General features: G+C 42.6%; 1 protein-coding gene across 6 annotated transcripts in view; it reads right to left on the reverse strand.

The window, feature by feature from the left end:
* The window catches only part of LIMCH1 (LIM and calponin homology domains 1), a 397,172-nt gene that overhangs the window by 51,594 nt on the left and 318,873 nt on the right, over positions 1 to 26,705 (reverse strand). For 5 of the 6 annotated variants that reach the window (XM_073608522.1, XM_073608523.1, XM_073608520.1 and 2 more), the window contains 6 exons: positions 12,776 to 12,902; positions 8,918 to 9,075; positions 8,406 to 8,814; positions 4,279 to 4,503; positions 3,403 to 3,493; positions 1,787 to 1,917 (listed from right to left, as the gene is read on the reverse strand). In XM_073608522.1, coding sequence (XP_073464623.1) covers positions 1,787 to 1,917; positions 3,403 to 3,493; positions 4,279 to 4,503; positions 8,406 to 8,814; positions 8,918 to 9,075; positions 12,776 to 12,902 — 1,141 coding nt within the window. The remainder of the gene's footprint in view (positions 1 to 1,786; positions 1,918 to 3,402; positions 3,494 to 4,278; positions 4,504 to 8,405; positions 8,815 to 8,917; positions 9,076 to 12,775; positions 12,903 to 26,705) is intronic. The other variant, XM_073608519.1, reaches the window with a different exon arrangement.

Below are 26,705 nucleotides of genomic sequence, written 5' to 3' on the forward strand. Positions count from 1 at the left end.
ACTTGGGCATGTCCCGGGCTGGCTACATTCTGGAAAGATGTTTTTTCTTTTTTCAACCGTAAGTTACATATACCGCTGCCGCAAACTCCAGAGGTCGGACTCCTGGGAGTACTAAATGATAGTGTTCCTCGCATTCATGCTAGGATGTTAATACGTATTTTATTGTTTTATGCACGTAAAACCATTTTATTGCATTGGAAAAATACTGAACCCCCTTCAGCCCAAGCCTTCTTCCGTATTGTACATGGGACCCTCCCCAAATTTAAGTTGATTTACAAGAGCAGGGCATGCCCTAGGAAGTTCACCAAGATCTGGCAGCCTTGGCTGGATGTTTCAAGGGGCTTCTGGGGGGAGGTCCTCTCCTCGCAGTTGTCTCAGTGAGGAGGCGAGGAGATGTGTTCTTAGCAAACATTACTTGACATATATCTTAATGTGGATGGAAATCTGTATACGTACTGATGAGGGTTTGTTCCACAAGACGCGCCAAAATTATACTGTATTATTGGTGGTCGTGAGTGACAGATGTGTGTATGAGTGTGTGTATGAATGGTGCGAGTTTTTTCTGGTTGGGATATTACTGTTTTGTACAGCTGTACTACTTCATGATTTTTGCTATATTTTCAGTGATCTAAACACCTATGACATACATGTATGTAGAACAGTCTATATTATTGGTTTTCTTATTATTTCATCGTTTTTGTATTATTTTTATTGCAAAAATCCAAAAATAAACACCTTTAAAAAAAATAAACCCAGCTACGGAGGGACTCAGAAAAACAAAAACTGCTGTTAATGCTAGCGAAAGACAGTGAGGAAAAAAGTATTTGATCCCCTGCTGATTTTGTACGTTTGCCCACTGACAACCCTGTCACCCTCTCACCAAGCTGCTTTGCGATGGTCTTGTAGACCATTCCAGCCTTGTGTAGGTCTACAATCTTGTCCCTGACAACCTTGGACAGCTCTTTGGTCTTGGCCATGGTGGAGAAATTGGACTTTGATTGACTGCTTCTGTGTACAAGTGTCTTTTATACAGGTAACAAGCTGAGATTAGGAGCACTCCCCTTAAGAGAGTGCTCCTAATCTCAGCTCATTACCTGTATAGAAAACACCTGGGAGCCAGAAATGTTGCCTATTGATAGGGGATCAAATACTTATTTTACTTATTGAAATGCAAATCAATGTATAACTTTTTTTAAATGCGTTTTTCTGGAGATTTTTGTTGTTATTCTGCCTCTCACTGTTAAAAAAAACCTACCATTAAAATTATAGACTGATCATTTAACTGTCAGTGGGCAAATGTACAAAATCAGCAGGGGATCAAATACTGTTTTCCCTTACTGTAAATGCCATTTTCGATATTGGCCATAGTTATACATTAACTATCCCTTATTAATTGCTTTCTTCCATTCGTTATTTCTTTCATAGTTTGTTTTTTCAGCCAATCATTTAAATGTTTCTGGTTACTGTCCATTGTTTCGCTTGTAGGATTTTGTAGTGTTGCATTCAAATAATTAACAAACGGTTAAACTAGAAAAAAAATTCTATTTGTTTTGTTATGTGCTTTTGTCTTTAGAAATTGAAAAAAAATAAAAAACACATATTACTTTGTTATCATAACTAATGGCAAACCATTTGCTGAATCAATAGGCCTGTAGCCTATACAGATGTAATATGTTTTCTTAGGAGGGATTTATAGCATGGTAAAAAGAAAGAATGTAACCGTTTCTTAATAGAGTTCCACTTTAAATAATATGAATACTAATATTATATGCAAATAATACACTACCAGTAATTTGGGATCAACCTTTTGTTCCTCTTCTTGGTCTTTTCCATTTACAACAGCTTCAGGTGGTGCAAGAGGTGCTGTGAACTCTAAGTTGGTGACAATTGCGTTTTCCTTATTATGCTGTGTTGTACCTAGAATCAAGATGTCAAGTCAGACCACAAACAAACTGTAAAATGGGACAAATGCAATAATAAAAAGAGATGAACAGTGTAAATCTAGGGCTATAAATATAGGGCTGACTCTCAAAACTCCATATTTAAAAAGGTATTTAACAAAAATATGTGCCTTTCTATATTAACAAACATTGCAGTGTCGATTACTTTGACAGAAATCTGACACAGGTGCCTAAGCTGCCTTTAACATAACTATATCATAGTTACATAGTAGGTGAGGTCGAAAAAAGACACAAGTCCATCAAGTCCAACCTATGTGTGTGATTATATGTCAGTATTACATTGTATATCCCTGTATGTTGCGGTCGTTCAGGTGCTTATCTAATAGTTTCTTGAAACTATCGATGCCCCCCACTGAGACCACCGCCTGTGGAAGGGCATTCCACATCCTTGCCACTCTTACAGTAAAGAACCCTCTACGTAGTTTAAGGTTAAACCTCTTTTCTTCAAATTTTAATAAGTGGCCACAAGTCTCGTTAAACTCCCTTCTGCAAAAAAGTTTTATCCCTAGTGTGGGGTCACCAGTATGGTATTTGTATATTGAAATCATATCCCCTCTCAAGCGTCTCTTCCCCAGAGAGAATAAGTTCAGTGCTCACAACCTTTCCTCATAACTAATATCCTCCAGACCTTTTATTAGCTTTGTTGCCTTCTTTGTACTCGCTACATTTTCAGTACATCCTTCCTGAGGACTGGTGCCCAGAAATGGACAGCGTACTCTAGGTGCGGCTGGACCAGAGTCTTGTAGAGTGGAAGAATTATCATTTTATCTCTAGAATTAATCCCCTTTTTAATGCATGCCAATATTCTGTTTGCTTTGTTAGCAGCAGCTTGGCCATTGCTGAGCCTATCATCTACTAGGACTCCCAGATCCTTTTCCATCCTAGATTCCCCCAGAGGTCCCCCCCCCCCCACCCCAGTGTATAGATTGCATTCATATTTTTGCCACCCAAATACATTATTTTACATTTTTCTACATTGAACCTCATTTGCCATGTAGTTGCCCACCCCATTAATTTGTTCAGATCTTTTTGCAAGGTTTCCACATCCTGTGGAGAAGTTATTTCCCTGCTTAGCTTAGTATCGTCCACAATTACAGAGATTGAACTGTTTACCCATTCCTCCAGGTCGTTTATGAACAAATTAAACAGGATTGGTCCCAGCACATGACCCTGGGGGGGGGCCCACTACCCACCCCCGACCATTCCGAGTACTCCCCATTTATCACCACCCTCTGAACTCGCCCTTGTAGCTAGTTTTCAATCCATGTACTCACCCTATGCAGATGGTTTTGAGATGTTTTTGCTGACTGAATAAATGATTATGCATCTATGTAGTGGTGAACTGTCACATGATCTGCTTTGGGCATAGTTATCCTTAGAAGGCATACTTTACTGTATATGCAACACCAACAACTGTACAACAGCACAGACTTCAACAAACCTTCAGCTGTCTGCTCATTGTGGACATTTGTAGGCAAAGATGAATGTGTTCCATCGACCACATCACTGTGATTTCTTTCACCAGACAAAATCTGAAAGAAAGATAGAAAGGCAAACCTGAGGTGAATAGTGATGCAAATGTTTTATCAATTCAAACAGTTGTGATGCTTTTACGTGACCATTGCATGAGAAAAATAACAAAACCTAATAATGCACTTGAAGGTAGCAATAGACACAAATGCTGTCTGATCCAATTAATATATGGAATCAACAATCCTTATGTTTGTGAGTAGACATTGTTGAAGGACAAAATCAGGATAACATGTCTTGAAGAACCTAGCAATTGGCTGCACTGGATTTAAAACCTCTACTGCTTCTGGGGGAAACAAGACCAGTGCCAAGGCTGGTTGCCTGCAGTCCTCCCTTTCTTTTGTTACTGACCTTGGGCAAGGAACATCTTTCATTTACCAGTTTGTAAAATAATAATCAAACAACATCCAGACCATGTCCAACCAACATCTAATGTCTACAGCAAATTATTAGTCAATTTCTTAACATCTCTCCAACATGATGGCAGTGATAAGCTGATACCACAGTCCATAGCCAAGTAAGTGTGTATGTATGTGTGATAAACGCTGAATAGTGAAAGTAGTATTTGATGACTGCATCATTGTATATGTTGAAAAGTCCAATGCATGGAGCATTGGACACAGCAAGAAAATTATAAAATGTCCTAGAAAAACAGCAACACTACATTCCACGCTTGGAGCACCAACCAGAAGTCTGCTTTATATTTCAGTTTGAGTCTAATTAATTGTTAGTAGCAACACAAACTCTCTTTTTTTTCAGTTTTATAAACCATCCTCTTTGGCCTTACTTTGTCCTTGATAGAATTCTGTACATTCGGCCTTTTCAAACTAAGTTCAATAGAAGAGGCATCCGGCTTCAACACTGCTGCTGGTGCATCCACTCTGGCTACACCTTCAAACATCTGTGATCTGGTCAGTGATGGAGAAAACATTTGGACTCCACTTGATCCCATTTCCTTGTGTTCCTCTGTGCCATTCATTGCCTCTCCATTCATACTCGCTTTTCCCTCTACCTACAGAAACCAAATAAGTAGGTGTTTAGAAAAGAAAAAAAAAAGGGGATAAAGTCACAGCTATAGAACACCTCTTTCTGGGACATAAAACACTATCAGAAGTCAACAAGTTAATTTACAATATAAAGCCCAAAACAGCAAACAGTGCTGTGGTTCACAAGTTAGAATTTCAAACTAATTTAATCTCCATCTCCAATTCCAAGTCTCACAAGACTAGCAGTCAGAGGTAGCGGTGCCTTATTTACACAGCAGATATACAGCTATGAGACTGTAGGGACGCAATTGCCCAAGTACCTTCATATAGCAGGAAGTGCACTGCTATTTTAAGGAGGAATTTCAGACAAACATTTTCAAGGTACTGCATAGGCCCAACAAGCATTGCTAAATGTTCGCTATATGATAGAAAAGCTTCACTCTTTCTGATCAGTTCCACATTAAGATCTGTAACTGTTGCCCCCATGTACCTTTTTGGCAGGATGCCATCTACTTCCATGGCACTGCTTTGCATTGTTATAGGCTTACTAACTTCTGACAGATCACTTCCATTTCCAACAAGCCACTACAACAGCTAGGTAACCTGATCATGGTTTGATCTTTCTCTAGCACTATATCCATCACTGGTAATAGCCCAAATTCCCTCCTTGTTTGTGTGGTGAGCCCTCCTGTCCTTTAAGGCCCCTGTGTAGTAAAAAGGTAAAATCTCAATCCCTGAAGGGAGCATTATTGTGCATGCTGTGTATGGTTGTGGGGTACATTCAAGCTAGACCAGTCTTTCTCAACCTTTTTACCTTCGGGGAATCCCTGGCAAAAAGTCTAAGATCTCGGGGAACCCTGAAATAATGTTCAGATCTACAGCTCAGGGAACATTGGTGTGAGCAGCGAGCTGTGATATAACAATTATTTTAAGAAATAGCATTAAATAATAGAAAAAGATATTAAAACGTACCTATTTTATGTGAAACTTGTACTGTTTTTTTTCTGCACAGATGCTCAATTCTGGGTTTAACTGGAGTTGAGCAGTGTACTGGGGGCAGCAGGGCAGAGCACAGGAGGACACAATACAGGAGGGGGGGGGGGGGGGCGACAGCATGGCACATTATGGGGCACAATAGGGCACATTACATGGGGGAAGCAGGGCAAACAGCAGAACATGGGGCACATTGAAGGGCACACAGCAGAAAATTGGGCACATCATGGGGCATACAGCAGGGCACACGTAACATTATAGGACTCACAGCAGGGCATTGGGCACAGCATGGGGCTCATAGCAGAACATGGGGCACATAGCAGAGAATGGGGCACACAGCAAAGAATGGGGAAAATCATGGGGCACACAGCAGATTATGGGGCACATTAAGGGGCACACAGCAGAACACAGGGCACACAGCAAAAAGTGGGGCACGTCAAGGGACACACAGCAGGGCACATGGCACATTACAGGGCTCACAGCAGGGAAGGGGGCACATTAAGAGACAAACAGCAGGACATGGGGCTCACAGCAGAACACGGGGCACATCAAGGGGCACAAAGCAGGACAGACACAGGGTACATCAAGGGGCACACAGCAGGACACAGGGCACATCAAGGGGCACACAGCAGGACAAGGGGCACATTGAAAGGCAAACAGCAGAACATGGGGCACAAGGGGAATACAGCAGGTCACATGGAACATTACGGGACTCACAGCAGGGCATTGAGCATACCATGGGGCTCACAGCAGAACATGGGGCTCACAGCAGAACATGGGGAACATCATGGGGCACACAGCAGAAAATAGGCCACATCAAGGGACACACAGCAGGGCACATTACAGGGCTCACAGCAGGGCATGGGGCACACAGCTGGACACAAGGCACATTAAGAGGCACACAGCGGGACACAGGGCACATTTATGGGGGTCACAGCAGAAGATGGGGCACATTAAGGGGCACATATCAGGACACAGGGCACATTATGGGGCACATCATGGGGCACACAGCAGAACATGAGGCACATCATGGGACACATCATGGGGCACATTACAGGGCCCACAGCAGGGCACATCACAGGCACACAGCAGGACATGGGGCACATGGCAGAGCACATCACAGGCTCACAGCAGGGCATGGGGCACATGACAGAGCACATCACAGGCTCACAGCAGGGCATGGGGCACAAGACAGAGCACATCACAGGCTCACAGCAGGGCATGGGGCACAAGACAGAGCACATCACAGGCTCACAGCAGGGCATGGGGGACATGGCAGGGCACATCACAGCCTCACAGCAGGGCATGGGGCACATCACAGCCTCACAGCAGGGCATGGAGCACATGGCAGGGCACATCACAGGCTCACATCAGGGCATGGGGCCCATCACAGCCTCACAGCAGGGCATGGGGCACATCACAGCCTCACAGCAGGGCATGGGGCACATCACAGCCTCACAGCAGGGCATGGGGCACACCGGTACACTGTAGTAGCAATTTCTATCAAATGCAGAGTAGTGCAGGAAGCGGCTGTAAAGTCTTCTCTCATAGCGCTCTGCTCCCCGACGGCCCCTCCTCTCTTCTCCTCCACCCCAGGTGATGTCACAAGCTGTTGGGGTAGAAGGGAGGAGAGGAGGGGAGGTGCCAGCAGGGAGCAGCGCACAATGAGAGAAGACTTATTACAGCCGCTTCCCGCACCACTCTGCATGGGTTAGCTGAGACCCGATCTACCCGTCATCTGTCTGTGATTGACAGGTAGCTCACCGCGGAACCCCAGTTGAGAAACACCAAGCTAGACTATGAGCTCATTGAGTAGAGGAGAGGGATCTTGGCATTTAATTTTTCATTTAATGATTATAGTCAGCATTAAACAAAAACACCACAAAAATCCCAAACAAGGCTTAAAAATCCCCAGTAGTTAACTGCGTTTTTGCATTTTTCAAACAAGATTTTGGCTTGGATCTTACATTTGTATAAATGCTTGCATGTTTTTTTAAAGGAGAAGTTCACCTTTCATAACATGTTACATTTGTATTCAGGGATTAACAAGTTACTAAATCAGCAGTCCCCGCATTCCCTCCGAGCCCCCCGTTGTGACAGCGAGTGGGGGGGATCTTCTCCGCACCTGCTGTCACAATGTGAAACGAGTGTGGCCATTCGGGGCTCCACCTTCTGGCCGCATCATTCATTCACAGAATTCTGTGAATGAACAAGCTACATTTATCCGTCAACCACAGCTTGTAAGTTCTCAATGAACTACGAGAGCGCTGGTGAGCAATCTAGGTAGTTAACTGATTCTTCCTGCCATTCATGAATTGCCTGCACATATGATGTACAGACAGCTACACTGTCAGCCTGCAGGAGATGCAAGGCTCCTAATAAAATAAAAAAGGTAAATATTAGACTTTAACAGGATAAAATAACATAGATAATAAATAGAAGTGCAGATGCTACATTTTAAAAGCCCAACTCCTGCCAAAACCATTTTTTGTTAGTGGTTATGGTTACTTTAAAGACAAACACTTCTGTCACCCTTTTTTTTTTTTTACTGTCCGTGACCCCCAATGGACAGATTTTAACCCATATGCCTGGGAGAGCAGGACAAGAAACGAGGGGACTGGTGGCAACTAGAAAGAAAACTATACAACATAATAATACACCGTCAGGGGGTCTAATCATTACCAATTTACTGGAAAACAAAATGTTTTGTTGTAGTTTGTATCCCACTGAAAAGATTTCCTATAACTTCCTGTCCATGTGACAACATGAGCCTGACATAGGCTTCAGTTCTTCTGTACTCTGTCCAAAAAAGTGTTGCCTGGAGTTGGACTTTTAGCACATACACTCTTCACAATACTAAAGCGCCACTAGTGGCTCCTCACTGTAAATGTTTGCCATTTATATGCTCAGTGCAATTCATGTTTTTATTTTTTACCTTGAATGTTTTGAGAACGTGTTGTGTATTTCTGGGCTGGGAATACGGCTTAGGTGTTAACATAGGCACTGCCTTTGAGACCACATTTTTTGTTGGTGATATGGGACCCATGGGTGCTTTAAAGTCCAATTCAGAAGTGGGAGATATAGTTGCTTCTACTGTAGAAGTAAATTTTGGGGAAGGCATAGACTGCTGTCTCAGATACTTCAATGGGTTGGGGTCCTCTGATGAAGAGAGTAAGCCAGGCTCTACTGAATGGCTTCTCTCCAAAATTTTTGGCATCACTAAACGTTCAAGAACAGCTTCACTTATGGTAAACCTCTCAATGTATTTCTGCAGTATTTTTTCTGCTTCCTCTCTCGTCCTGGCGTTTTTGTAAGCCTCATGCAATTCTTTCTCTCTTCGTTCTCTGTGAGAGATTAAAAGAAAATGTAAGACCAACCATGTCAAGAAGTCTATTTGATTACACTAAGCAGTTACACAGCAACTAAAAAAATAAATAAATAAATTACTTTTCCTCTACTATTTCTTTGTAAGTTTTTATGCTTTTTCTTCTTTCACTCAAGTCAGGTTCCCCACTAAGTAACCTCTCCATCTTTTTTCTTTCTTCTTCTTTCTTTAGCAAGTCTTGTGATGCACTTCTCCTGCGGGTCTTCCACCGGGCCAAGTCCTACATATAGGAGATAAGACAGTATTAAATACAAATAACCAGACTCATACCTTTTTACCACCAAGACGACAGTCAGCATGGTGGGCTAATATATACAAACTATAAAATATGAACAAAAATAACACACTGCAATCATAAATCCAAAGTCTCATCAGGCTCCATACCCATGCTATTTCAAAAAGGCAGCACACAGAGGACAGCTGAAGTGCAACTACAACCTCTACAACCAATCAGCTGTAAGCTCAATAATTCCAGATTATAGTAAAATAAGTTCCCATTAGCTGCTAGGACTTAACACACTTTGTTTAATGTGCTGTGGAACAAGCCTGCTTCATTTAGGTTTACCTTGACCTCATCTGCCTATATACCGCCTGTGTGATTTATTAGCTGAACACATATGTTTTAGTACATGTATCTTCTAAGACACATTCGGCATTTGCAAAGCAGGCAAGGCAAAGATTTAGTAAGATGCAAACCTAAAATATGTTTGACCTCATCTCAGAACTGGGCTGATAGTGAAAAGCAAGAAGAGATAAACCTGACTTCTGAACCAAGCGTGTATAATGCCTTACTGTATTTCTCAGATATCATGCCATGGATTGTGTTGCTACATATGCTATATCAGCTAATAACCCATACACCAATGCTAATCTCGCTAATCAGTGCTAAGCAATACCCCAGCACTGCCACTGTCCACCAATGCACAGATTAGGTGAAGCAGGGCTTTCCAGCAGGGAAGACAAGTGTCTGAAAAGTGTAATACCACACTGCTTGTCCTGCTATTCTTATCTATCTTCTTCTGAGGGAATCCTCTGACACTCAAGCAATACAGCAAGAGATAGTGAAGGATAAAGAATCTTTAAAGGCTTGGATCAAGGAAGATATGTTGTGTTTAATACCAAGGCATATGTATGGCCAGTTTAACACACACTGAAGTTTAATACATCAATATAGTGTATAAATTGTGTATTGTATGTAAAAAATTACCATTTATCATTTTAATAAAATACTTTTCTCACATTTTTTTCAACATTTGCTGCATCTCAACACTGCTGATCTCCAGCAACCTCCTTGCAACAACTTCCTGTCTACATGCATGCACTTCTCATGTGCAACTGCCACTTGCAGTCTCCTTTGGAGGCCAATGTGAGAGCAAAGACACAGGAGCACAACTGGGAGAAAAGGATAAAGCACCATCACTATACCAGGAAGGGCCTGAACAAGCACATTCAGACACACAGGTATTATGTTAATAAAATCTGCACATTTATAAAAGATTGAAAATTGCTTTTGAAATCACATAATCATGCTAAATATTAGTGTTTGAGTTTATATTTACTAGGAGGCTTTTTATCTTAATGCAAGCTAAGCTATGCATTAAGACAAAAAACCTGTGTGCAGCAGCCCCCCTCAGCCCCATCTCTGTCCAGCGATGCCCTCGAGTGTCTCAGCCGTCCGGACTCCCCCTCCTGATTGGCTGAGACACATTGCCATTGGCTTCCGCTGCTGTCATTTAAAGTCAGTTAGCCAATCAGAAGAGGTTAGGGTGCCCCTATAGCAAGCTGCTTGCTGTGGGGGCACTCAACAGGAGGGAGGGGCCAGGAGCGCAGAAAAGACACCCGAGAAGAGGAGGATCTGGGCTGCTCTGTGCAAATCCACTGCAACAGAGCAGGTAAGTATAACATGTTTTTTATTTTTATAGAAAAAAAAAAACAAAAAAAAATAATTTACAATCACTTTAAGCGCAGGCTGCACTTTTTAATTGGTCCTGCAGTCTTCTGGGACCTGTTGTGTCCCAGAAGGCTGCAGGGGAAGGAGGGGGGACCGCCTTCCGCTTGGATTGCCGCAGCGATCCGACCGGAAATCTGTCAAAACTAGGTACCTGCTCCCCCTCCCCAAAAGGTACCAATTGTTAAAGAGAAGGGGGGATGCAAACAAGTGGAACTTCCCCTTTTTGGTGAATTCCACTTTAAGGACCAGAGCATATTTTTACATTTCAGCTACAGTCCTATTAAATAAAAAAAAAGTCTTGGTCATTACATAGGCCTCATGCACACTGGATGTTTTGCTGTCTTACTCCTGGCAGCGGTGGTTTTGTAGAAAAACCACTTAACGCCTGTAAATGTGTAACACGTTTAGGCACGTCAAGGACCTGCTCCTGGAACTGCTGGCAGTGTTTTGCTTTTTTTTTTTTTTTTTTTTTTTTTTGCTTCTATATGTCTCTGCCTCTAAACTTCTCTAAACACCTATGTGTGCATAGACATGGCAAGGGCGTTTACAGGCAGGAAAAAAAAACGGCAGCAGAAAAAACGTCCAGTGTGCATGAGGCCTCAAGATAAAGTAATAGCCATATTGTTTTTTCAGCACAAACAAGGTATTCTCTTGGCAATATATAAAAAAAATTAACTATTAACTCTATGTAACCTATAGACAAAATGTGTAACAAAAGGATGATAGAAAGTGCACATTTTTTCTATAATGCCTATTATTACAAAGTATGGTGAAGTTATTTACAAAGTAAGTAAAGGCTTTTTATTTTTATTTTTTGCAAATTCATTACCAAGAAAAAAAATAAGATAAAAACCAATGAAAAAAAAATATTAACGATTAAAAAAACTAAACAAAAGCAAAAAACAAAAGTCAGCCTTAACATAAAAGCTAAGGAGAGAAGAACTGAGAAGAACTGAGTTAATTCTCAAGTGCCTGTGTGTTTTTTTTTCTTTAAATTTATTTATTTTTTATTTTACAAGGCTAAAATTGAAAATAATCACTTTTGACGCTTTGCAACCGCACTGTAAATGCACTGTACATGCCATAGATGTGTTTACAGTGCGTCTAAGGTGCGGTTGTGGTGCATTTCAATAGAAGTGAATGGAGGCATCAAAGCCTGCCAAACTCTGTAGGCAGCGTTAATTTTGCCTAACAGCAACGCTAACGCTGCAGTGTGAATACCTCCATCTGCTCCATATTGCAACAGCGTTGTGGAAGTGTTAAAAATGGGACCCAACTGCCTATTTTCAACGCCTGTGTGAAAGAGCCCTAAAACTGGTGCACACGGAAAGAGGTGCAGCTGTGCATAGTAACCAATCAGCTTCTAACGTCAGCTTGTACACTTAAAGCGCAACTCCACTTTTGACTGACATCATATACGGATCAAACATTGCCCCTTTGATATGATATGAATGTACCAGAGAAGTTACAATAAAGTGATAACTTTGTTTCATCATAACTCTTCTTGACACTGAAGAGGCTGTTCCACTAATAACAATTTACAAGCAGACGCAGGTATATCTGTAAATGCAGCTGGAGAGCTGAAGGGGAGGAGGAGTGGCTGGGCATACGGATTTTTGTGGGTACGTGTAGCATGTCTAGTCCATAACTGGATAAACCAAGTGGAACCAATTACTGTGTGTAAGACAGAGGGAATAGGCAATTCATTGGTAGCAAGAAGTGAGCTGTGAGTGCAGATTTCACTGGTAGCACAGTTATTGATGAGTGGGGCATGTATGTATGGTGGAGTGCAGATTTTACTGATGGGGAGTGATTTGTGTGTACCAGGGGGTGGGGTGGGGGTAACCTCAATGCTCCCCCGTCCTGTACCTTCATGCTTCAAATCAGTAACATGTACACACACAACAACACATTCCTTCCATATTACATCTTTTGGTCAATAGCTGGGACTATGGTTAGAACTACCTACATCTTGCCATGTATCATCCTCCTCCTTGAGCAGGTCATTGACAAACTGCAAGTGTTCATGGTGAGCTCTGCTGTGGGGCAGCATACATCCCTCATCTTCGTATCTCATGTCACACATGCTCACACTCCTGTAGAACACAAAAAATACAACAGGGTTATTCCCATTTCAGATCTGAAGTATTCTTAAAAATTACCACAAGATGGCACTCCATGCAATCAGTTAGTAGAATGCTATACAGCTAAAATTACATATTTTCCCTGTCGGAGGAGACATTTTACAAAGAATGCATTTTTATCGGAACAGCTCTAAAAAAAAAAAAAAAAAACATGCATTTTTCCAGGTTACATATATTATGATTCATAAAAGCACCGCCACTCACGGTTTATTTCATTATACAAGTGCATATACAGGGGATAAAAAAAATTTCACATGGAATTAGATAGATACACAATTATTTCTATGCCATAGCCATTTACAGTAGCGTCATCTACAAACAAATGCATCTGTTATTAATCTAAGGAATCGTAAACAGAAAAAGAGCAATCATGCCAAACACAGAACTCCAGCGGTAACTTTGTTGCGCCTTCAAGACTGTACGAATTATAAAACAGCAGACATGGCCACATGGTAAAGGCTCCAGGTTAAAATCTCTACTGAAAAGTAATGAGTAATTGGTTTTGCTAAAATTTACAAGCTGAAGGGTTCCCTGCCCCAGCATTCAGAGAGCTATATCCTGGCACAAATACCCTTTAGCTGGCACAATTTTATATTGCATTAAACAATCACACATGTTTAAGCTTGCAGACAAACCTGACAGATTCTGCCACTGTAGATTAGGCTGCAGCGTCAGGTAAGCAGAATGAGGCCATGTATTATAATATTTGACTTTGTAAGGGTAACAGATACAATGAGGGAAAAAAGTATTTGATCTCCTGCTGATTTTGTATGTTTGCCCACTGATAAAGAAATGATCAAACTCATTTTAACGGTAGGTTTAATTTAACAGTGAGAGACAGAACAACAAAAATATCCAGAAAAACGCATTTAAAAAAAAAGTTATAAATTGATTTGCATTTCAATGAGTGAAATAAGTATTTGATTCCCTATCAATCAGCAAGATTTCTGGCTCCCAGGTGTCTTCACTACAGGCATTGAGCTGAGATTAGGAGCACTCTCTTAAAGGGAGTGCTCCTAATCTCAGCATGTTACCTATATAAAAGACACTTGTACACAGAAACAATCAATCAGATTCGTATCTCTCCACCATGGTCAAGAACAAAGAGCTGTCTAAGGATATCAGGGACAAGATTGTAGACCTACACAAGGCTGGAATGGGCTACAAGATCTTGGCCAAGCAGCTTGGTGAGAGGGTGACAACAGTTGGTGCGATTATTTACAAATGGAAGAAACACAAAATATCTGCCAATCTCCCTCGGTCTGGGGCTCCATGCAAAATCTCACCTCGTGGAATTTCAATGATCATGAGAACAGTGAGGAATCAGCCCAGAACTACACGGGAGAATCTGGTCAAAATCTGGTCAATGATCTCAAGGCAGCTGGGACCATAGTCACCAAGAAGACAATTGGTAGCACACTACGCCGTGAAAGACTGAAATCCTGTAGTGCCAACAAAGTCCCCCTGCTCAAGAAAGCACATGCACAGGCCCGTCTGAAGTTTGCTAATGAGCATCTAAATGATTCAGAGGAGAACTGCGTGAAAGTATTGTGGTCAGATGAGACCAAGATCTAGCTCTTTGGAATCAACTCAACTCGCTGTGTTTGGAGGAGGACGAATGCTGCCTATGACCCCAAGAACACCATCCCCACCGTCAAACATGGAGGTGGAAACATGCTTGGGGGTGTTTTTCTGCTAAGGGGACAGGACAACTTCACTGTATCAAAGGGACGATAGACGGGGCCATGTACCGTCAAATCTTGAGCGAGAACCTCCTTCCCTTTGCTGGGGTATTGAAAATGGTTCGTGGATGGGTATTCCACAATGACGATGACCCAAAACACACGGCCAAGGCAACAAAGGAGTGGCTCAAGAAGAAGCACATTAAGGTTCTGGAGTGGCCTAGCCAGTCTCCAGACCTTAAAGCGATTGCAAGGGTTTGTTTTTTTTTTTTAAATACAGGGGAACTTTGGATGATGAGCATAATCCGTTCCAGGAGAATGCTTGTAATCCAAAGCACTCACATATCAAAGTGAGTTTCTCCATAGAAGTCAATGGAAACAAAGATAATTTGTTCTGCATTGACTTCTATTGCATGCAATACCGCATGTGACCAGAGGTGGGGGGTGCCGGAGAGCCTCGGAAATACTCGGGGACAGCTCGGCTGAACTCGGAAACCCTCGGAAAGGCTTGAAAACACTTGGGAACTGAGTATTTCCGAACGGCTCCGAACCATTCCGAGTGGCTCCCGCGCCCCCGCACCTCTGGCCAAATGCAGTACTGCACACCCCATTGCATTGAATCCTGCTCGTTTTGCGAGACAACACTCACAAACAGAGTCAGGATTTTTTTTTAAAAGTTGCTAGTCTTTCAAAATGCTTTTTAACTGCGTTACTCGTAAACCAAGGTTCCACTGTAACAAACATATCATACTTACCTCCACTTTGCAGCTCGTTTTGCACAGAGTGGCCCCGAACCTCGTCTTCGGGGGTCCCCCGGCAGCTCTCGCGGCTCCTCCCTACATTAGATAGCCCCCTAGGAGAAGTGCTCTCCCAAGGGAGTTACCTTGGGGGCGTGCTCCCGAATCCATAGCCGCCGAATGTAGTAGGACTCGGCCAATGGCTGCGCTGCTATCTATCTATCCAATCAAGAGCTGAGAACCCCGGGCAGAGACAGCGCGTCCCCGCCGGGTCAAGTTCCAGGGCTCAGGTAAGTAAACTGGGGGGGGGGTCATTGGCAGGTGTTTTTTCACCTTAATGCATTAAGGTGAAAAAACCCTTTAATCCCATAGAAAATATGTGGGGGGAGCTGCAGGGTCGAGTTACCAGACGTCAGTCTCGAGATCTTAATAACTTGGAGAGAATCTGCAAAGAGGAGTGGGACAAAATCCCTCCTGAGATTTGTGCAAACCTGGTTGCCAACTACAAGAAACGTCTGACCTCTGTGATTGCCAACAAGGGTTTTGCCACCAAGTACTAAATCATGTTTTGTGAAGGGGTCAAATACTTATTTCACTCATTAAAATGAAAATCAATGTATAACTTTTTTAAATGTGTTTTTCTGGATTGTTTTGTTGTTCTGTCTCTCACTGTTAACATAAATCTTCCATTAAAATTATAGACTGGTCATTTCTTTGTCGGTGGGCAAATGTACAAAATCAGCAGGGGATCAAATACTTTTTTCCCCTCACTGTACATGTAATAAAAAAAATCTTAATTCTGGGCATTCACAAAATTATTAAAAAGGTTCCTTTCTCCCCAGATAAAAGCATTTAATGTTTATTTTTCTAGAAGCATAGTAAAATATCATAACTGAGCTTTATCCAGGGTCCAGTGCAGGACAACTGGTCCTTCATTATACATGATGTACGAGTGCCCATCCATGATCTGACACTGGGGAGAAAAGGACCAGAGTAGGACCATGGAATAGGGTAGCAAAATTCTCTTATGGACCAGAGTGGGATCATGGATTAAGGTAGTTATTTCTCTGTTATATTACCCTCTGGACAAAACAAGCATTAAATCCTTTATTAGCTGGCAGGGGAGAATTTTATTAATTCATAGACTACCAGCTCCCGTAACTCAGAACCACTGATTGGCAATCTGAACAGACAAGGCACTGTACCTTGTATTATTCATGTGATTGGGCCATATTATCAAGGGACATATCAAATGTATAGCTTTTGTGGTCTCTATGGGCAATCGTAGCTACAGATAGGGATGTCATCTCTTTAGAATAGTATATAAAAGAAGGTTTAGGAGATCCAAGAAGAGTTTTAAAAGAGAAAGGAAGAAGCCAGGAAGAGAGAAGGATGTATTAAGGAAGGTAAATTGGAGGGCAGGAATTGGGAAAAAAAATGGCAGGACGACACATGCCTTTCTGGCTGTGGAATGGCCCCATGAAAAGATTCTTGCAAAGCATTTCTTCTGTCGGGAAAGTTTCATTAACCTGAAAACTCCTGCTTCAACCTCGTCTACCAACACATTCCCTTTTTGGTCCTTTATCCAAATCCGCCCTTTTTTGACTAACTCCATCTCTCACCCTTTTTACTTCCATCCAGTGACCTCTTGAAACGCAGCCGCTCTGCTCAAGACAACCACAAAGACACCCCTCAATCCAAGAAAATCGATACTCAGGTCATACTAGGACAGGACGCCTACCTTGCTTCAAAAAATGTCTCCGCAATTTTGAATCATTGCTGGCATTGTGAGCAGGACTCACTGCTTCATATTTGGTGGACCTGCTCAAAGATTTTGGGAAGTGGCGCTCAAAAGCAGTGGTGGAGGTCTTTACTCTTTCAATTGCATTTTCTCCAGCTCAATACCTTCTTTGGCTGTCATATATGCCAACTGTAAATCCTTGGCAAGGCACATGATCAATGCAGACAGAATGTGCAGTCCAGTACATTGGCACTCTAAAATAGTCCCAACAGCAAAAGAATGGCTTCAGAAAGTCAATTGCATAACTGAGATGAAAGAATTAATCTGCATTGCACAGGATAGGGTTTCAAAGTTTACAAAAACTTGGGCATGTTGGATATCATTTCAAACACCTTCCTACTGGTTGCTGCCCATCAATTACTTCAGGATCTGTTCTGGAAAGGAAAACTGAGCCCCTGCTGATCCATTTTACTCTTACTGACCTAACCTGGTGCTATGGCGTACTAGGAGGAGAGGCAAGCATGCCCTCATGCTGGAATCCCTTTATATGCCCTCCTTTTTTCTTTTTGACTCCTAAGAGGTAATTGCCCTATCTAATTGCCCAATCTTAAGATCTGGCCTACCCATAAGTTACTAATAAGGTATTAAGACATTTGAGCACAACAGTAGACAGACCTAGCCCTTTGGCTAGGTACATATGATGAGCTGCTGACCTGAAGGACCTAAAACGATTTCTGTTCTCCCTCCCCTGTGTGGACACTTGTCTTGGCAGCACCAGGCTTCTTACTGCTGAACTGTACACAGTTAGTTGTCTATACTGTGTACTGTAATCTCCTCTTGATGTATCTTGAGTAGAGTATATGCCTGTTGGATTATGTTTTATTAGCATATCTGTTAGCTGAGTATATTTTGTACTTGCTTAGCTTCAATAAAGCTTTTGCGGAAAAAGAAAAATAGGGGAAGGAGAAGCAGGGAAAGGGAGGGAAGAAAGGGATGAGATGAGTGCCGTGATTTAGGCCCCATGCACACAGGGCATTTGGCCAGCTTGCTTAAAATGCCTTTCTTCCTGGCAGCAGCTTTTTGGTAGAAAAAATTCTTCACGCATGTAAATTCATCCAAAATTAATTCTCACCAATAAAATGAATTAACACTCAAGCACTTGGTGTGCTTAGCATTTAGACGCGTCAAGCATTTTCTTCTGCCAAAACGCTGCTGCTCCTGGATGCGCTAACAGTGGGGGTTTTTTCTGCCTCGAAATCAACCCAACAATCATACTGCACAGACATAAAGCATGAATTTAAATGACCCTAAAATATCTCAATGATTCTTATACATTTTAAGAAACTATTCAACTGACAGTTTGTAGTACAGGCACCATCAAAGATACAATGGAGTAAAAAACTACTAACATGTATGGCAAAACGTTATAGGAATTTGGGAATATCCGTGATCTGCCAGCTCAGGAAAGCCACACAAGCAGTTTTGGGAATTTTCTGGGGTGCAGAGCTGCATGTTGGTGTGAATTTTAATAAAAAGGGGGAATGTCCACTTTAATTTAAGAAATGTGGCTTGCAATACCACCCATCCACCACTGTGTTTCTCTAATAATCTCCTTTGATTTTCATCATGAAAACAAAAGATGATTGCTGTGAAGAACAGTTTACTTTTTCATCATCATCCCCTTTAAACTACATACAATCTCTAATTTCCTGTACATCAAACCAGTCACACAATTAGCAGCACAGATAAATTCCTTGAAGCATAAAAAAGAACATTCCAATCTGTGTATATAAAATTGTCATCTCATTTTATGAGGCTGTCCAAATATTTAATAAAGAGACTTAATGAGGAGGGGCGTTTCGTGTCAACACTGAGATCCCATCTACATCCATCCTACATCCATCTTTTCCCCTGCATTTCATTATTGAGACTTAAATCAAACCTTATTAAATCACCACTGTGATGTGTCTCCAGGAAAGTTAAAATGCCTGCACGGGTCATCAGGTTTCTTCTAGCTGCTCTATAACCTGAAGAACTTTATTATGCATTTACCATCCTTCAGCTCAAAAGATAGCGTTTTGGCTTGACCTCTTCGATATTCTTGGACCTGCTACCACTTGTTAAAATCACTCACCACACTGACAAGCCAGTTGTAAGCCATGAGACAAAAGAGGGGATAGTCCATTGGGTAAACTGTCAAAATGAAGCAGGTACTTACAGATTATAATGCTCTGGATTTGGGGGGAAATCCAACATCTCAGTTCTAATCAAAAACGTGGTTTATGATAACGAGTCAGTAGAAAGCCTCGTGAGGGGGAGGGGTGCAGGCCAAGGACATTACACCTGGATCAAGTTGGGAGAGTTAGATTTCATGGCTCTAGTGGTGTTATAAAAAAAAAAAAAAAAAATGGACAGAAGTATAAAACAGATGATACTTGCAGGTACCTGGAGTGTGTAAATGTATATTTTCTTTTAAATGTTTTATGTTCATAAAATTTTACTTTTTTTCACTATTTACAGTATACTGTATATAAATGTTGTTTTCAATTACATTTTAATACAAGGCATACCAATGGTCTCTGAATGAAACTCCATACCACTTACTGAACAAAAGCTGTAGGGAGAGGGTTGGAGGAAAGAGGATAAATTGCCTCTATGCCTCATTCAATATGTGAGTACATTTCAGCTTGAGCCACTTTGCCCTGCAAACAGCAGGCTTTTTAAAACAGAGCAGCCATGAAACATTAATGTAAGGAGCCTTGAATGCCACTTGATGGCTAGAAATTTAATTATATTCATATTTGCCAGGCAAAAGCTTTAGGCCTGAATATAATAAATACAACCACCAGTATAGTTTTCTTTTTTTCAGACATGCGTTTGTGAAATGTTTGGAAGGACATGGAAATCAGTGTTTGAATTTTGAATGGGTCTTGTTCATTTGCACTTACTTTTCATTATTGCAGCTTGTTCTGTTCTGCTTTACCTGAACTGCATTTAACTCTCAAACAAGTCAATGTGAATGCAAACAAAAGCAAATCAAAAGCATCTCAAACTGATTTCAAACTTGTTTTACAAAAGGAAAGGCATTTACTCCGCAAGAACTTGAAAGCATGCCGTTTCACCTGCTTCTGAGTATGACACCCATGCAATTCAGCATTTTTTTTATAGATATTTGCACTCACACACTGTGGAATAAACTGGGATTTGAAACTTGTTAAATGTTCAGCTCAGGACAGGATGGCAACGTGTCTGAATGGTTATGTTTTGTGAGCCCCCTATGTAACCATTTGCTCCTCAGTTTTCTGGCACATAGTGATAGTGGTGATTTTTTGCTATAACTTCTTTTTGCGGTCTGTTCTTAGACAGTAGTCATCAGGACAGGTCTCCCCATTGAAAGATTCAAACTTAAACGCTCCCTCCCTGAGGGCACTAGCTGCTATAGACATCCTGCCTATGTCGTGGTCAGACCATGCCCGATACTCCTACAGCTTAAAACTAGACTCCCTTAGGGTCAAGAGATGCCACTGGCAGCTCAATGACTACCCCCTGAAGGATGACACAGCCAGGATGGACCTAGAAACTGCTCAAAAACAGTATTTTACTGAAAACAATGCCCCAGAGACTTCCATTGGATCACTCTGGGAGGCACATAAGGCGGTAATATGCTGACACTGTATATCTGTCTCGATGGCTTGGAAAAAAAACACTAAAGTAATGAGACAGCAGACAGTACAGAGACTCTGAGACCTAGAGTCCAGACTCGCATCCTCATCTTCCATCAGGCTACTCAGAGAAATTATACGCCTACGGGCGGACCTTAAGAGCATAGATATAGGTAAGGTAGAAAAAGCCCTTCTAAAACTACGCCAGCTCTACTACGATAAGGGCAACAAAGGGCCCACAAACTTCAAGAGCAAACCCACATGTCAGCCCCGCAGGCTCTGCGAGACTCAACGGGGACCCTCCATTATCACCCTGACCGCATAGCTCAACTACTCCACGACTATTTCTCGGACCTATACAATTTTTCCTCCATCTCACACATTCCGACTCCAAGCGACTTTACAGATCGCGTCCGAACATACCTGACGAAAAGTGACCACTCTCCCCGCAGAAGCATTACAGTCCCACAAATCACCAATTACTGAGGAGGAGATTTCCGAGACCCTAAAACTTCTACCAAATGATAAGGCCCCAGGCCCTGACGGCCTGCCGTACGAATATTATAAGACATTCCTACCCACCCTACTCCCACACATGACCAGCTTATTTAATGGATTTCTGAACAGAGACAACATCTCAAGAGATGTGCAAGCTTCCCATCTGACATTAATACCCAAACCTGATAAGGATCACCCACTTTGTGGGAACTACAGACCCATTGCTCTCCTGAATTCAGACTTAAAATTTTTTTATGAAACTGCTTTCCCTTCGTCTAAACCTGATACTACCCTCCCTGGTCCATAAAGACCAGGTGGGCTTCGTCGCAGGACGTCAGGCGGGGGACAACACCAGGAGACTCATCAACCTAATTGACATTGTTAACAGACAAAAAACAGAGGCGGTCCTGCTAAGTTTAGATGCTGAAAAAGCCTTTGATAGGCTCAGCTGGCCGTTTCTGTTCTCGACCCTTGAGCATCTGGGCTGCAGGGGGCCATTTCTTCGGGTGATCAGACACCTCTACACACCCCAACCGCATCTATTAAAATGCGCTTTGCGGCGTCCCCCCCCTTTTCCCATCTCGAATGGAACCAGGCAGGGATGTCCGGTCTCTCCATTGCTTTTCGCCCTGTGCGTCAAACCCCTGGCAGCCCAGATCAGACAAGACCCCAACGTTAGTGGGATTATGGTTAGGGGACGCGAATTTAAAGTCTCATTATTTGCAGACGATATACTCCTGACCTTGACCTGCCCACGCACGACCCCTCCCTAATCTTCATAGGCTCCTGGAGGAATCTGGATCCCTGTCGGGTTACAAAACAAATTCCGCTATATCGGAAGCCTTGCCAATTAACATATCCTCTTCGGAAGTACGTCATCTCTATGACAATTACCCCTACGCTTGGAAGACACACGCCATTAAGCACCTAGGAGTGCACCTCACCCCCCCGCTACGAATCGCTATGCAACGCAAATTTTAGACCCCTATTTGTGCAAATCAGGTCCCTTCTGTCTAATTGGAGACACTACCCAATATCTTGGTTCGGACGTATAGCCTCAAACAAAATGACCATATTGCCTAAAATACTGTATTGCTTTATGACCCTCCCAGTTCCCATCCCACTAGTTCAACTTGGGAAACTCCAGACTTATCTCTTAAACTTCACATGGAACTACAAATGGCACCACGTTGCTCACTCGATACTCCCGGATGCCTTCCCAAACCTCCTTCGCTATTACTATGCTACCCAGTTGAGAGCAATCGCATCCTGGGTCACCCTCCCAGCCTTAAATAGATGGACCCATATAGATAAATTATAGATAGCCCCCATACACCCGAACAACTTACTGTGGAACACAAACGCCGAGGTCCCCTCCACCTCTCTTCTACATACCATGAATCTACTGCGGTCCATCTGAAAACAACTGAACCGTGTTAATCCTCCTCCAATCTGAGGCCTCCTTAGTCACAGCCTCTCTCTATAACCCTAAATTACCCAATAGTTTAACCTACCAGATGATTTATCCCTGGTTACAGCAAAATCTATTTCACTTCGGACTAGTAAACCCGGTAACCAGGGTATTATTACCCTTTGACCAACTTAGAGCCAAGCACGACCTCCCCAGTACTGCTCTCTTCGGGTACCTTCAGATACGGCATTATGCCCTCACTATTGCCCCAACACTACAGTTTTCCATGCTTTCCCCATTTAAGAGAATGGTCCTTTCAGGTCCCTCACAGAGAGGTCTGACCTTGGATATCTACAAAATTCTAAACTCTAGTGACAGACTCTCCTTGGGGAAACATAGCTACATGCGCAAGTGGGAAGAAAACCTCGGGGAGGAACTTTCCCCTGCACAATGTAGAGCTGTATGGTCCTGTGCGGCCAAAAGTTCTATTTGTACTCTTTACAAAGAAAACACTTATAAGGTGCTTTACGGTTAGTACCTAACACCGTTCCACTTACACGCCATATACCCATCGGCCTCGGACCGCTGTTTGAGGTGTCATCATAACCGAGGCACACTATTCCATATTTACTGGAGCTGCCTAGCTCTCCAGCCCTACTGGAGCTCGGTGCGGGCCTTCTCCATCGGCTGTTTGAGGAGGATTATCCCCTCTCCCCTAAGCTTTTCCTACTGGGTCATTTCCCTCCCAATCTCCCCAGACTAGCAAAAAAGCACGCCACACATATCCTCACGGCGGCAAGGTGCTTAGTGGCATTACACTGGAAGAACCGACACCCCCCAACTCTCTCAAATCTCTACGCCAGAATTAAAGATGTAAAGATCATGGAGTCTATGTCGGCCTGACTAGAAGATCGCATGGCCAGACACACAGCAATATGGGAGAGCTGGTATCTCTGGGTGGAACCCCCTTGACTGCTTGGGGCACCCCCCCTTCTCCGCTCCCTAGGGTCCACGTCTAAGTCAGCGCAGGATCCTCGAGTGACGAGTCTAGATGGTTGGAATTACTACCCTCTACACTTTTCCTCCTCTTTCTTTTTTACTATCCCCCTTTCTTTTTCTTTTAGAAATATGCATTTACAGAAACATTTTCTTCCTCAAGGTATGTTTAACTGATGACCAGGACCCTGGTCGGTCAACCAGCTAAGACTTATGTTTGATAATTGCAGGATGCACTCACGCTACCTACGAATGTCTGCTGATGCTTTCTTATTTCTCCACCCCTCTTCCCTTCTCTGTTTGTTTTATCCCACTACACCCCCCCTGTTTTTGTGTTTCGTAATCTTGCATTGTAACTTTTAAACCTTAATAAAAATTGTCAATTATGAAAAAAAAGAAAGACTCAAACTTAAAATTGTTGGCTTGCCTATCACTTTTTGCACCAGAGACAATGGTCACCACAGCCAAGAGCGAGGGTGAATCTCCTTAGCAAGGACACAGACTGCAATATAGGGATTTTTTTATTTACCTGTAAAGTCCTTTACTTGGCGTACAGTACAGGACACAAGCTCCTTGAAATCTTGACCATGAGTTATATGCCGCCACCTTCAGGTGAGTATAAAGGCAAAACAAAGTTGTTGAGATAGCCCGTATATCCCCTCTGGCTCCCAGCAAAACTCTGTTTTTTTTTTAGCAAGCAGAGGGATTTGGCAGGACAGAAGAGAGGGGTGGCCTGTGTCCTCTACTGTACTCCAAGAAAATGATTTTACAGGCAAGTCAAAAATTCTAAATTCTTAATAGTACAGTACAGAACACATGCTCATTTAAATCCTGACCATGGGACATCTCCAAGCAATACAACTGAGGAGCAGGCATCAGAGCAAATTAAGCTAACAGGCCTAAAACAAGCGGACCAGGTCCCCAACTCAAAAAGCCGCTTGAAGCCCCTCATGGCTGAAGACGACATCAGCAGAAGCTGTTACATTCAATTAGTAACCTTTACAAACATATGAACATAAGAACAGGAGGTGGCCTTGCAAACCTGAAAAAACGGGTGCCTGGTGCTTAAAAGTCCAATGGGCACTGACTGAATGAGCCAAGTGAGCCTTAACAGGGAAAGGAGGATTTCTAGCCTTCAAGGCATAAGCCTTACTGACAGCCTCTCAGTCAGGGTTCACATGTATGTGGTTGATGCATTTTGCGGTGTGTTTTTAACCTGCTTTTTTGCATGCAGTTTTCATGCATTTTGCTTTTTTTTTTTCTCTTTAAACTCACTGTATATAGCTAGTTCCTAAGGAGCAGGCTGGAAAGCTGGCTGCTGTGTCCTTAACAACCGGTGAGTCATCAGCTGTCAGCGGAATGTAAATAAAAAACAATTTGGGAAAAAAAACGCGTGGGGTCCCCCCCAAATCCATACCAGGCCCTTATCTAAGCATGCAGGTCAGGAAATGGAGGGGACAAGCAAGCACCCCCCCTCCTGAACCAGGCCACACGCCCTCAACATGGGGGAGGTGCATCTTGTCCACATGTTGATGGGGACAAGGGCCTCTTCCCCACAACCCTGGGCTGTGGTTGCGGGGGTCTGCGGGCGGGTGGCTTATCAGAATCTGGATGAGCCTTTTAACAAGGGACCCCCTAGATCCTGGCCCCTCTACGTCAATGACTAGGGGGTACATTGTACCCCCCACTCATTCACCAAAAAGAAAGTGTCACTTAGAAAAACAAAACCCACATACATAGTTTTTGACAATTCCTTTAATAAAAATCCAAAACTAACATCCCCTGGACCAGAAAAAAAAAAAGCTCTGCACTCGTGGAAGGCTAACCGCTGACTGCCCGCTCCTCTGTCTGACAATTTCTAAATGGGCAAGGGGCCCCACCCCTTGTGATGTCACCGCCCAGTGTATGCTGGGGCGGGGCCACTGTCTGATGTTACTGGGTGGCCCTGCCCCTTACCTATTTAGGAACTGTCAGAGGGAGGCCCAGTATTAATTTGGGGGGGACCCCATGCCGTTTTTTTTTTCACAATTTTTTTTTGACGGCAATTCTTTTTTTTACATCGATTGTTAAGGACACAGTAGCCGGGGAAAAAAAAAATGCAAAATGCATAAAAATGCAACACTTGGTGCAACTCCATTGAAGTCTATTACACGCAAAATGCAATCTGCTATGAGAAAAAAAATGCCCTGACCATTTAAAAAAAACACAGCACCACAAAACACACAGATGTGAACTACATCTATACAAAACCATGTTAAATGCACTGTGATACGTTTCTGCAAGATGTAAAGTGCAACAAAAAAGCCCAAAGGTGTGAACATAGGGTTCTTAATGGGAGTATTGATCAATTCAAAGTCTTCCACACGGCTTAGTCCAAGTGCAGTTACCCAAGGCACTGCCAAGGGGCGACCAATCCAGAAGTGCAATAAAACTGCTGCAGTGGCACTTATGCAGCTGCAGAGAAAAGGGCATTTCTTCATGTGAAGAACCAAAGTCTTCAGTCCTCCAATATAATCGAAATCACAAGCCAGAAACCCGCCCTCAGAGAGAGTGGGTCCATCCTTAAAATATACAGTTTCTTATTTATTATATTTTCGTTAATGACTTTTACGCAAATATAAAGTAAATCGGTCATGAGAGAAACATGGAGCATGCCAAATTGTTCATAAATTCTCACAGAGAAACTGTAGGATTGGAAAGATACAGTTCATTCTGAGATATGAAATAATATCCATGTGTAAGCTCTATTTATATACACTTTTCAGCCTTCCACATGAAGCCAGGGTTTCTATAAAACATGCATCAGTCAAGCTTTGCACTGGGGTAAAGAACAGCCTAGTAAGAAGCACTCGTAGCACATAGTAAAAGGTCATCTGAAAAAGTAAATATTAGTTGCATGCTTCACAAGGCGTTCAGTAAAGTTACTGGTAAGCGCTCAGCATCAAGAGGAAATGTATATACATTGTGAGTTGTATATGGAATGATAAAGTATATAATAAGTAGAAAAAAAACATGCAATAGTTAGAGA

Source organism: Aquarana catesbeiana, linkage group LG01, assembly GCF_042186555.1.
Source record: "Aquarana catesbeiana isolate 2022-GZ linkage group LG01, ASM4218655v1, whole genome shotgun sequence".
Taxonomy (NCBI): domain Eukaryota; kingdom Metazoa; phylum Chordata; class Amphibia; order Anura; family Ranidae; genus Aquarana; species Aquarana catesbeiana.